General features: G+C 42.1%; 1 protein-coding gene across 2 annotated transcripts in view; it reads right to left on the minus strand.

Annotated features, from left to right (window-relative positions):
• The window catches only part of RPA1 (replication protein A1), a 150,899-nt gene that overhangs the window by 37,924 nt on the left and 99,311 nt on the right, over positions 1–13,664 (minus strand). For both annotated transcript variants that reach the window (XM_073616621.1, XM_073616620.1), the window contains 4 exons: positions 8,598–8,790; positions 8,378–8,517; positions 5,774–5,922; positions 4,366–4,492 (listed from right to left, as the gene is read on the minus strand). In XM_073616621.1, coding sequence (XP_073472722.1) covers positions 4,366–4,492; positions 5,774–5,922; positions 8,378–8,517; positions 8,598–8,790 — 609 coding nt within the window. The remainder of the gene's footprint in view (positions 1–4,365; positions 4,493–5,773; positions 5,923–8,377; positions 8,518–8,597; positions 8,791–13,664) is intronic.

Consider the following 13,664-nt stretch of genomic DNA (forward strand, 5'->3'; position numbering starts at 1 on the left):
CCAGTCTTCTCTGATCCTCCCATCTTCCACTGTCCCAATCCATTTGCAGATAGTACAGAGCCTTGGAGGCACTCTGCACATGCTCAGTTTTGGTGTATGTTGCTAGAGCTTTTTTTTTTTTTTTTGGGAGGGTGTATGTGATCACCACAGGGCTAATCAGTACTGTCCAGAAAGTCAGGGGTCATGCAGCCTCATAGGACAGTCAGAGGAAAATGAAAACACCACCTACAAGCTTTAACCAGTGCTTGGCCGGACACTGAAAGAAGGGGTCACTAGACTGCTATATACTGCTGATGAAAAAAGTTATTTAGCAGTTTATATTTATTTTTACAGGTATTTATATGGCGCCATCAATTTAGGCGGCGCTTTACACATATACAATGTACATTCACACCAGTCCCTGACCTAAAAGGAGCTCACAATTTAAGGTCTCCAACTCACATTCATACGTACATACTAGGGCCAAATTAGACTGAAGTCAATTAACCTACCAGCATGTCTGAGTGCGAGAGCAAGCCGGAGTACCCAGAGGAAACCCACACAGGCAGAACAGGCAAACTCCAGGCGGGTATTGCCGTGGTTGGGATTCGAACTAACAACCCCAATGCTGCTAGGCGGAAGTGCTAACCCCTTAGCCACTGTGCTGCCCTATTTACTAAAATAATTGCATTTCCATGTTCTGTGTACAGTGGAAGACCAGATATACAACCCCTGGCAAAAATTATGGAATCACCGGTCCCCGAGGATGTTCCTTCAATTGTTTATTGTTGTAAAAAAAAAAAAAGCAGATCACAGACATGGCCAAAAACTAAAGGCATTTCAAATGGCAACTTTCTGGCTTTAAGAAACACTAAAAGAAATCAAGAAAAATAATTGTGGTGGCCAGTAACAGTTAGATTTATAGAACAAGCACAGGGAATTATGGAATCACTCAATTCTGAGGAAAAAATTATGGAATCATGAAAAACAAACAAAATAACACTCCAACACATCACTAGTACTTTGTTGCACCACCTCTGGCTTTTATAACTGCTTGCAGTCTCTGAGGCATTGACTTAATGAGTGATAAACAGTACTCTTCATCAATCTGGCTCCAGCCTTCTCTGATTGCTGTTGCCAAATCATCTTTGCAGGTTGGAGCCTTGTCATGGACCATTTTCTTTAACTTCCACCACAGATTTTCAATTGGATTGAGATCCGGATTGTTTGCAGGCCATGACATTGACCTTATGTGTCTTTCAAGGAATTTTTCAGTTTTTGCTCTATGGCAAGATGCATTATCATCTTGATAAATGATTTCAACATCCCCAAACATCCTTTCAATAGATGGGATAAGAAAAGTGTCCAAAATTTCAATGTACACCTGTGCATTTATTGAAGATTTAATGACAGCTATCTCCCCAGTGCCTTTACCTGACATGCAGCCCCATATCATAGTTGACTGTGGAAATTTGCATGTTTTCTTCAGACAGTCGTCTGCAAAAATCTCATTGGAACGGCACCAAACAAAAGTTCCAGCATCATCACCTTGCCCAATGCAGATTCGAGATTCATCACTGAATACAACTTTTATCCAATCATCCACAGTCCACGATTGCCTTTCCTTAGCCCATTGTAACCTTGTTTTTTTGTGTTTAGGTGTTAGAGATGGCTTTCTTTTAGCTTTTCTGTATGTAAATCCCATTTCCTTTAGGCGGTTTCTTACAGTTCGGTCACAGATGTTGACTCCAGTTTCCTCCCATTTGTGTGTGATCACTCCTTTTTACCTACATACTAACAAGCAGATTTAATCTGATGCAGGTGTTAGTGTTTGTAATGAAAATTTACAGGGTGATTCCATAATTTTTCTCCTCAGAATTGAGTGATTCCATAATTTATTTCCTGTGCTTGTTCTATAAATCTAACGGTTACTGACCACCACAATTATTTTTCTTGATTTCTTTTAGTGTTTCTTAAAGCCAGAAAGTTGCCATTTGAAATGCCTTTAGTTTTTGGCCATGTCTGTGATCTGCTTTTTTTCTACAACAATAAACAACTGAAGGAACATCCTCAGGGACTGGTGATTCCATAATTTTTGCCAGGGGTTGTAGTGAATTCAGCGTACTGGGTTTAGTAACACTAACACCGAAAGTGAAAGTAAAGAAAATCCCAAATTTTGGGTTGTCACCAGAACAGTGACAAGAGGGTAAGTCTTCCAATGGGAACACCGGTTCTGATAACTGTGGCAACAATTAAGGATTCCCTCACTTCCTGTTTTGGTTATGGGACAGGAAGTGAAACCTCCCCAATGGGACAGAGAAGGCAAAAGTAAAACAGAAGTGTTATAACCCTCCCCTACTCTATCCAAAATGAAACAAAATGTTTGGCTTGAAGTTCTACTTTAATATGAAATTTTCTCCTGCAGTGTAGGAAGTGATACGTATGCTTTTTCACTTCAGGTGGTACACAGACAGCAAAAAAAAAATGCATGAAACAGGAGATAAAGATGGCACAGTGGAGGGCACCATATCCCCAAAGCTGTATTCTCAAGAGATGGATAGCTGTCCCAAGTGAGCATAAACTCTGTGATATAACATGATCATGAAAACAGTTCAAGCACTTGAGAGAACAGAATGGTTTAAGCTGCAGAAATCCATTTCAAAAGGCTTGCATGGCTATTTTGGAGTAAGCAGCAATTTGACTAGAGGTCAACTCTCAAAGAGAACATAAATAGGAATAGGAGCAGCCAGGCACAAGCAGATATTCTATGGTGAGTGCAGGTGGAAGGTACAGCAAATGCATTTATTCAGTGACATACAGTGGTTAATATTATTGGATCCCCTGTAGATTTTGTAAGTTTGCCCACTTACAAATTCATGAAGGGTCTATCATTTTTTTATCATAGGTGTATTTTATAATAGAGAGACAGAATATCAACCAAAAATCCAAAAAACACATGATACAAATGTTAGAAATTGAGTTGCAGTTCAGTGAGTAAAAGTAGTATTTGATCTCCTAAAAACCAAAAATAATTCTGGCTCCCAGACTGGCTGCAACAGATTAGTCCTGTCAATTTAAGAAGGAGCTCTTAACGACAACTCATTAGGTGTATTAAAGACACCTGTTCACAGAATCTTTTTACCCCATTTCAAACCTCACGATCATGGTCAAGACCAAAGAGCTTTCAGGGACAAGATTGTAGACCTTACAAGACCATCAGCAAGAAGCTTGGTGAGGGGACAATTACTGGGCCAATTATTTGCAAATGGAAGAAATACAAAACCACCATCATTTGCCCTAGGTCTGGAGCTCCATGCAAGATTTTGCCTTGTGGGGCAAGGACAATCATGAGAATATCAGCAGCTTGTAAATGATCTAAAAGGCAGTTGGGACCACAGTCACCGAACAAACCATTGGTAACACGATATGCTGCGAATGATTGAAATCCTGCAGCGCCCACAAGGTCCCCCTCCTCAAGAAGGCACATATACAAGCCCGTCTGAAGTTTGCAAATGAGCATCTAAAGGATTCAGGATTGGGAGAAAGTGCTGTGGTCAGATTAAACCAAAATTTAGCTCTTTAGCATTACCTTGACTCGCCGTGTTTGGAGGAAGAAGAATGCAGACTATGACCCTAAGAAAACTATCTCTATGGTCAAGCATTGAGGTGGAAACATTATGTTTTGGGGCTGTTTCCCTGCTAAAGGTTCAGGCCAACATTGCCGCATTGAGGGGCCAATGAATGGGGCCATGTATTGTAAAATCTTGAATGAGAACCTTCTTCCCTCAGCTAGAACACTGAAGATAAGTTGTGGATGGGTCTTCCATAACAATGACCCAAAACATATCAAAGTAACAAAGGAGTGGCTCAAGAAGAAGCACATTAAAGGTCATGCTGTGGCCTAGCCAGTCTCCAGACCTTAATCCTATATACAATTTATGGGAAGGAGCTGAAACTTCGAGTTGCCAAGTGACAGCAAAGAAACCTTAAGGATTTAGAGAAGGTCTGTAAAAGAGTAGACCAAAATCTCTCCTGAGATGTGTGCAAAGCTGGTAACTACAAGTAATGCCTTACCTCTGTGCTTGCCAACAAGGGTTTCTCCAACCACGTACCAAGTCACGTTTTGCTTGGGGATCAAATACTTATTTTATTCACTGAACTGCAACTCAACTTAAAACATTTGTTTTATTCGTTTTTTTTATGCGCAGGGGATCAAATAATTATTTTCCACACTGTACCAGCATGTTCAGCTGTACAGAACTAAAAGAACTAATCTGGACGTCTCCAAGACATGGCTACTAATTACTTCATAGCGAAGGGAAGATATAAGAACAGAGGTCAAGCTTAGAAGATAGCTATATATAAAGAATTAATTTGAAGCCTTACTTTTTCACCATGTCCCAGATTCTCAGTCTTCACTTCCAGAAGGGACTTCCAGTTGGTATTTCCTCCTCCACTACCACGAGACTCTGAGATTGATGTGCCTTCTAATGACTGGCCCTCTGAATCAAACCTTTAAGATAACAGAAAAAAAAAAAAAAATCAATCAGTTTTAAAAGAATCTGTCAGGACAACCTGGCACAAAGCCCCCACACAATGTTAGATGCTGCAAGAGCTGGGTAGCCAAAAGCAAGTTTCAGATGGGCATATCAAGATGCAGAGGTGTGCTCCATTAGCGAGCCTACACTGCATCTGGCAATCAGAGAACGGTATCTTTGCATGATAGAAGCTATAACTGTTCTTACAGGTGCTCTTGAATCCTACTCCTGTGTTGTAAAAGAAAAAGTAAAAAAAAAATGCATTTCCTTTATTCTGAGACTTGCAAGAATATGGCAGTTTGTGTCAGAGTTCTGAAAAATGCATAATTTCTGACTGAGGGCAGGCCCCAAACAATTCATGCTAAATATTTAGGGTGTGATAGGAGTGTAAAAGATCATTTTTAGTCAAAGGCAGTAGCAAATTACCAATAAGCTAGGTAAAACAGTAATGTGTATGATCCAAAATAGGAATCTAGGGCAAACTTAGGTTGACGGTGCATGGGAGTTTTACAAGCTGCATTTTTTTTTTAAACTGAAAATCGCAATGAGTTTTCCCATGCTGAGCAGATAAATTCTACTGCAGCTCAGCATCAGTTTTACTGCAGATTGATCTCCCCTGCCACACAAGCACGTCGAAGAGCAGTGTTTCATAAACCGCTATGAGCAGGAACAGGTTTTCATTATGTATGTCTTCTCAGCATGTATGGCTGGATATCCCTTTGAACGAAATGCATATCTATATGAAAGCATGTAGAGATAGATGAGCACATCTATACAAGCACACATTTTTTATACAAATCGACACACAACTCTATATATATTTATGTATGGCAAGCATCTTTAGTACCAGAGTTAAGAAACAGGATAAGTTCCCCAGCTATCCCATGGCACTACATTACTTAAAGGAATCCATACAAATAGCAAGGACTAGAAAAGAGCCAGTCAAGGGACTCCTAGGAATGGTAATGTATGCCTCTGTTCTGAGTCTCCTAAATGCAAGACTTGCAATTTTATCTTCAGCTAAGATTTGATGTGCTAGCTTTGGGAAATCATTACACAGACATTTCTCCAGAACCAAACAGGTTAAAAGCCTGCAAGTGCTATATTCGAACATTTGACATTGCCAGAGTGCCCACTAGTGTCTACATGTGGAAATATTTTAGGAGTCTGTTGATGTACAGGCATGTCCTGTTATGGCTTCACGCTTTACTAAACACTTTTGACTGGCCACTGTAACATAAGAATCCATGGCCTACCATCCTCTGAGCTTGAACGCCTCAGGAATATCTGGATTGATCATGACAGTACTAGATGACAAGACTGACAAAGACCGCCCTCCAAAGTCAGACAGCCGTGCTCCTTTGATTGCCACAACAGGTAGTCTGGAGCCATCGAATTTATCTGCCTGTTTAGAAAAAGTGAGGGGGGAAAAAAAAAAAAAAAAAAAAAGAAAGCGGCAAGTTAAAAATACTACAGAGTTTAAATTCATTATTAAAGCATTTAATAAACAATCATTATGCTACAACTAATATCCTGCCTGCAGTGCGACATCAAAATACACTGCCATGGGCCTTCCACAACTGAATGTGGTTACAGCCTCAAGTTGTCAAATATGCCGTGAACACGCAAGGTTCTTTTAAATACTAAGTAAAAATATGCCTTTTCAATTGTATAAGAAATGGCAAATGAACAATATCCCAAACCAGGATAAAAATTAAAAAAAAAAAAACACGATGAGCACATTTCCAACAAGCATGAGGAAATGGGTTTTCTTCCTCTGCACCAATATATTTCTGACATCACACAATAGTCTAAACCACACCAAAATTTGTATTTGATAGTGTAATAATGAGTAATGAAATAAGATTTAAGATAAAATACTGAGCCAGAGAAGACTAATAGTATCAACTATTTTTGGTTTAGTAAGCGAGTTAGTATGCCTCAAATGGACAAATGCTTGGTACTGTATGTCCAATTACTTCCAGTAGCTGAACAGGTATAACACCAGACTTGAGGGTAATGGGGGTGTAGAGCTAAAATAGTAGTTGATGGTTATGTGTGTTTTGAGGTTTCTCCCATACTTTAAATTGGTAATAATTTGGTTATTAATACTGTAGCCACATATTAAAATAGACCGGCTAGAAAAACATTCTTCCCTAAGCGATTGTCAAGTCTGCTTTTTTTTTCTATAATAAACATGTTATATACTTACCTCCTCTCTGCAGTTGGTTTTGCACAGGGCAGCTCAGATCCTCCTCTCCTCGGTTCCCTCTTGGGCTCTCCTGGCCCCTCCCTCCTGTCGAGTGCCCCCACAGCAAGCAGCTTATGGGGGCACCTGAGCCAAGCTGCTCCGTGTCCATTCAGACGTGGAGCCCCAGTTCGGCTCCGCCCCCTCACTCCCTCCTGATTGGCCAAGTGACTAAAAGCAGCAGGAGCCAATGGCATCGCTGCTATGTCTCAACCAATCAGGAGGGAGAGTCCCGGGTGGCCGAGGCACTCGTGGACATCGCTGGGGCTCAGGTAAGCATTAGGGGGGCTGAGGGGGCTGCTGCACACAGAAGGCTTTTTATCCTAATGCACAGAATGCATTAAGATAAAAAAACAAAAACCAGGGGTGCTCAACCAGTGGCCCTACATATGACCCCTCTGATGAGGCCGTGACCTCCTGCTCTGGGATAGCAAGCCCAGATTGCAGGTTGCTGATTTGCCATCCCATGTGGATGGATGGATGGATAGATGGATGAAGCAGGAGGCACATAAGCCACTGCTTCCTCCTGTCCCGGGCAGAGTAAAAGCAAACTCATTCCACCTTGGACAGCAACATTTCCTACACTGCAGCCACTGATGCCTGCAGAAAGTGCAGGATAAAAAAAAGGCCAGTTTATTAATATCACAGTAGGAATGGGCATATTTATTACCAAATTTTGAGCAATGGGCATAGTTTGGCAATGGTTATTAGGCTGTTTTCACACTGATCCACAGGTGCAGTGCACCTGCAGCTTTCCTGCACTGAGCCAAAATCTTCTATTAAATCCTGTAGGCTTGCTGTGATCGCCATTGTGATCCCTGACAATATTCTTTCTGAAAGCACATCAAAACTCCTGAATGCAGAGTTTTGGTGCACTTTCATAAAGTGCACCACACCTGCAAGACATAATAGAGGCCAATGGAAAAACACAGCTAACCCACAGAAATGCTGCAGCCACAGGATTGGTCCAAACGGGTCCACTTGTCCGACCCTCCATTCAACTCTATGAAAAACGGAAAGGGATCCAATCCCCTCTGTCTGGGCAGATCAGAGGGCCCAAAGAGCAGAGTCACGTTCGCTCTGCATATGCAGAATGGACACGGACCCGTCATCCTCCTGCTCCTCGAGAGATCAGCACACAGATCACCTGCTGAGCACGCGGATTCCACTCCGCGTGAAAGGGGCCTTTAGAGGTGGCTCAGGACAGTAAGGGCTTGTTTACATTTGCAGTTTGAGGGACAGTAAAAAACAATAGTTGAGATGCGTTTTTAACAACCCCCCAACCAGTGGTGTAGCATCAGGGATCACAATGTGCGGCCCTCCCTGTCACATTCCGTTATTCATTTGGACAGGAGGGGTGGCATAAAAAGGGACCGATTCTCTCCATTTTCCTCCTACAACCACTGAAAGCTCTCTCGCCTCCTCCCCGTCCTGTGGGTCCAGGAGGAAAAAGTTCATTATGCTATTCAAAATAAAAAAAAATAAAAAAATTCTGAGCCATTTCATTTCAAATTATTTAAGTGCTCATGCTCTTCAAAAGGTTGAGCACCCCTGTCTTAAACCCAACCAGCTTTATCTTTGTAATTAAAGGACGCTTAAGAAACGTACTTACATCTTCACCCCACAAAGTAGTTGAGACCATCTTGCCCGACGTGTCCATTAAATAAATATTTCGCCTTGAGACTTCGCGGTTGTTGGATTTTATAGTCACCTTGGTAACCTCGTCAAAACTCTTACAAACCCCAATAATGTCTAGGACGACAAAAGGCAGGTTCATGAATAGCTGGTTTAGCTAGAAGATGCCTGGCATCTACCAATATAAAAATACCAACCTAGTAGCGTGTCCTTGTTTTTGTTTTCCAACTCAGAAATGGGAACAAAATCAAACTGCACCGTCGGGACATCAGAGGAGTCATCACACGGGATAACAGAAGTTTCGCTATTGAACGTCATTTCATAGTCATTCTTTACAGCTGTATACTGTTTGTTAGCAATCTTTAAAGTTCCTTTTGAGAAGTAATATACCTAGACAAAGAAGACAGTGCCAAGTATGACAGCAAGATGGTATGAGTAAATAAGCCTGCACTCCAAACATTTTAAACATCTGAAAGACATATTGACCAACAACGGGCACCAATAGCTGTTAACCATTAACAGTGATTATATATATATAAAACATTTTTTTGTATTATTTAATGGAAAACTGTGCTGACTGGAATACAAAGGCTATTACTGCTCGCCCTCTTCCAAAAATGCTAGCTACTTGGCTAACTCTGGCTTCAATGCTGTTTGAGATACCATCCAACGAAAATTCAAAAGGGGAAAATCTCAGCTCCTTAGCAGCAAACCTGTTGTATATTATGGTCTTAAAGTAGGGGGCTGCTTGTTTGGTAACAGCTTACATCCTGGATACAGGTGTAATACGCGAGGTGAACTTAGCCTTTATGACTAAACATACAAGATACACATTTTAATGCTGAACTGCAGGGAGATTAAAAAACGACCCTTGATGTGGCCTTCCCCAGCAATGCAATGGTTAAATCCCTCGCTCACACACACTTTTTTCTCTATGAAACCGGTCCCACAATAGAGTTGGTCTTTGGCACTCTGTTAGCTGCAGCTCAAAAGTCATCATGTACAATGCAGGACCAGCAGTCCTACATTACCAATGAAGATTCAATGAGCCTGCCTACAACCCAGAGTGTCAGAGGGAAGAGAAGAGCAAGGGATGTAAGCAAAATGCTGTGTTACTGCACCCTAGGCAAAAACAAGCACTGTAGAGCAAGGTGGGCTCCAGTGCAAAAGTTGATCTTTCATTTCCCTACTTTAACCAGAGTGCTTTGTGCATCAGTATGGACTTCAGAACTATGTGGGACACAAGGTCTGATGTTTGCAATAAGCCATCATAACTGAAGCATAAAGAGCTCCAGGCATCTTTTCCATGTGTAGATAAGAAATGAGTACAGCGCTGCTCCAATGATGTTGAAAGAATAATTACACAGTAAGCGGCTAACACACCTCTAAGACAAAGAAGTAGAAAATCAACAGATATAAAAATAGTGTAGCGCTAAGTGTCAAAATAAAAAAATTTTTAAGCACGAGCCATCTTACAATGGCCAGAAGATAAGCCAAAACAGAAAATGCTTCAAAAAATTCAATGGAAAGTGACTCAATGAAAAAAATATTAATAAATATTGCAAAGTGACATGTAAAACATAATGGCAAAACACCAGTGAGAGGTGGAAATAAAACCAAAGTATAAATGTATGTATGAAAAATTAATCAACTGTGAATAAAGTCCATATATATTATAAAAAATGTGTTCTTGATAAAAATCAAAAACCACCACCAACAGTCTGAGGATTAGCTGATGAGGACAACAGCGAAGTATCACTGATGGGTGAGAACGGTAAAACCCCAAATCGAATGTGACGTCTAAGTGTGTGTCAAAACCATCACCATAGCATCTGAAGAGGCTTACCGGAAGCAGGGGACTTGAACAGACATACGTCTTACAAGTCAAAAAAGCTTGTTTAGCCACCGAGGCTGGCAGGATAGGACATCAGGTATCCGCAGCTTCAAATGGGGAAGAGGGGGGGTCTGCCGACAGCTTCACCCGTCCAGACGCATCAGCAGGTCAACCAGATGTTTAATTGGAACCATGAGAGAAGGAAGACTCACATGGCATGATATCGTTTAAAAAGCATGCATTTATTCAGGACAATAAAAAAGGAGCACTCACATGGTATAAGGATGTAAACAGCTTAGATAGTATCAAACGCGGTGATCATAGAGGGTCCACCCGACATGTTTCGGCTCACCAGCCTTCATCTGGGGTGTGGACCCCCCTATTCCACCGCAATTTAAACTAGAAATGACCCCCACTGGGAGTGTCACAGCCCAGGAAATGACCAACTGACATCACTTCCGGTTCCCAAATAAATATGTATAAACCTTATGCAATGTATGTTATAAAGAACAAAGATAAGCAGTATTTATACCGCTGTTCTAAAATATCGGGGTCAAAAGATGAAATAAGGTGAAAGTAAACTTAAAATATTGCTAAGGTTATGGCCGGCCGATCTGGAAGTGCTCGGAATGGAAATCCAAGCCTCTTTCTCGGCACGGCCAAATTACATAGGACGGAGCGCCATCGCGCTCCGCCCCCTCTATTCGGCTGAGTTTTGAGGACGTGCGCAGTAGCGGAAGTCACAGGAAGGAAGTCCGCCGCTGCGCCACGCCTCGTTTTGGGCAATGGATCTCATGGGTCGAGGCGCCGTAACGCCCCGCCTCCTGGTCTCACATTACTGCCCACAGTGAAGAGTGTGGCTAACCACACCCAAAGTCCGCCAGTGTCACTATCATGCCACATTACTTAGTTCATGTTATGTTTTACCTTCACTTAATTTTTCGAACAATGTTTTTGGACTCCTGTTATATTATAAAAAAAAAATTTTTTGATTCATGGCATAGGTTTTTATAATCGTTCCTTCTACCACCTCTGCTGACACTGACATTCATTGCCCAAGCGCTGTGTTATATTTTCGGCCCTTTCTGTCCAATCACGGCCCTCCATACGGATCACATGTCATTGTGAATGAGAGGCTTGGTTAAGCTCCGATGGAGAGGGCAGGGATGTGGGCGGACTTTGGGTGTGGTTAGCCACACTCTTCACTATGGGCAGTAATGTGAGACCAGGAGGCGGGGCGTTACGGCGCCTCGACCCATGAGATCCATTGCCCAAAACGAGGCGTGGCGCAGTGGCGGACTTCCTTCCTGTGACTTCCGCTACTGCGCACGTCCTCAAAACTCAGCCGAATAGAGGGGGCGGAGCGCGATGGCGCTCCGTCCTATGTAATTTGGCCGTGCCGAGAAAGAGGCTTGGATTTCCATTCCGAGCACTTCCGGATCGGCCGGCCATAACCTTAGCAATATTTTAAGTTTACTTTCACCTTATTTCATCTTTTGACCCCGATATTTTAGAACAGCGGTATAAATACTGCTTATCTTTGTTCTTTATAACATACATTGCATAAGATTTATACATATTTATTTGGGAACCGGAAGTGATGTCAGTTGGTCATTTCCTGGGCTGTGACACTCCCAGTGGGGGTCATTTCTAGTTTAAATTGCGGTGGAATAGGGGGGTCCACACCCCAGATGAAGGCTGGTGAGCCGAAACATGTCGGGTGGACCCTCTATGATCACCGCGTTTGATACTATCTAAGCTGTTTACATCCTTATACCATGTGAGTGCTCCTTCTCTCATGGTTCCAATTAAACATCTGGTTGACCTGCTGATACGTCTGGACGGGTGAAGCTGTCGGCAGACCCCCCCCTCTTCCCCATTTGAAGCTGCGGATACCTGATGTCCTATCCTGCCAGCCTCGGTGGCTAAACAAGCTTTTTTGACTTGTAAGACGTATGTCTGTTCAAGTCCCCTGCTTCCGGTAAGCCTCTTCAGATGCTATGGTGATGGTTTTGACACACACTTAGACGTCACATTCGATTTGAGGTTTTACCGTTCTCACCCATCAGTGATACTTCGCTGTTGTCCTCATCAGCTAATCCTCAGAGACTGTTGGTGGTGGTTTTTGATTTTTATCAAGAACACATTTTTTATAATATATATGGACTTTATTCACAGTTGATTAATTTTTCATACATACATTTATACTTTTGTATCTTTTCCATGTGTCCATTCAGAAAGAAGACAACCCTAGTGGAGGGGGATTTGAGGTAAGGAAACTGCTTGTAAGTAGGATCATTAAAAAGGTGAGCACCCCCTTTACCTGCCTACCAGTATTCCTGTTAAGGTGGGTCACCTCCACAGTGGAACTAGACCACAATTTATAAAAAAGGAACAGTCCAACTACACTCTGAAGAGGGATCCAGGAACCCTCAGGATCCTTTCAGTTAGCATAGAGGAATATCTTGAATAGCGGGTGTAGTGGAAAGGTCTCTACAGTTGTAGGAGCTCTGAAAGACCCAAGGCTGGAGATAGCAGGCTGGTCCTCCAAATGCAGTGCAATAAGCACTGCATCAATAAGGGCCAAAACCACCACGTAGATATCAGGGACTGTGGTGCCTAATGAACTGTCTTCTTTACAGACTAGTGGAGAGAGACTCCCTAGCGGAACAATCCCTTGATCTCCTGAGCTGAGGCAAATGTATGCTCTGGCCTCCTTTGGAATGTTTTTTTTGATGGTATCAAATGTAGAGCCAAATAATTTATATCCCTTGAGGGCCAAGAGAACCAAATGCTCCTTGAAAATGGAATCACATTGGAAATGGAGTCACCTACCAGGCTAGCCCTGCATGCCCAGCAATCTAAAATCTTAGGTAAGGCCAATTTAGTTGCTATGTACAGACCAGTTCAAGTGGTGATGCAGTGGGAAACAGACTGAAGTCAATGGAAAACCAATCCAAAGAAAAGCAAAGAAATAAGACTAGCAAAGACTGGGTAGAATTTCTTAGCAAAGCTGAAAAGACACCCTCTTTAAAGACTAGCAAACAGCTGAATCCGTGTATATGGGTTATTCTGGGCTGGCCTACAGCTCATTTGCCAGTGTGCAATGCACCTGTAAGTGGCTATATTACAGACAGTATCTGAATTCCTGTCCTCCTCAAAACAAGGAAAACAAATTCAAGATGCTTGTTATTTTGATCAGCTGCTGATTTGCACATTAGCAGGCCTACCAGCTTCAGAAGCCAAGACAGAATTTTCTTTGGGCTATCAGAGATGCTGCTAGATATAACAAAAAGCTTTTGTTTTGAAAAAAAAAAAAAACTTCTGCCAAGATATCTACAGCGTTCTCCAGGTTATTAACCCATTACAACATGAAATTCAAACAAATCCTCTTTCTGCTGCTCTCACATTGCTTCATTAACCAATAGGA

This window comes from Aquarana catesbeiana, linkage group LG02, assembly GCF_042186555.1.
Source record: "Aquarana catesbeiana isolate 2022-GZ linkage group LG02, ASM4218655v1, whole genome shotgun sequence".
NCBI lineage: Eukaryota > Metazoa > Chordata > Amphibia > Anura > Ranidae > Aquarana > Aquarana catesbeiana.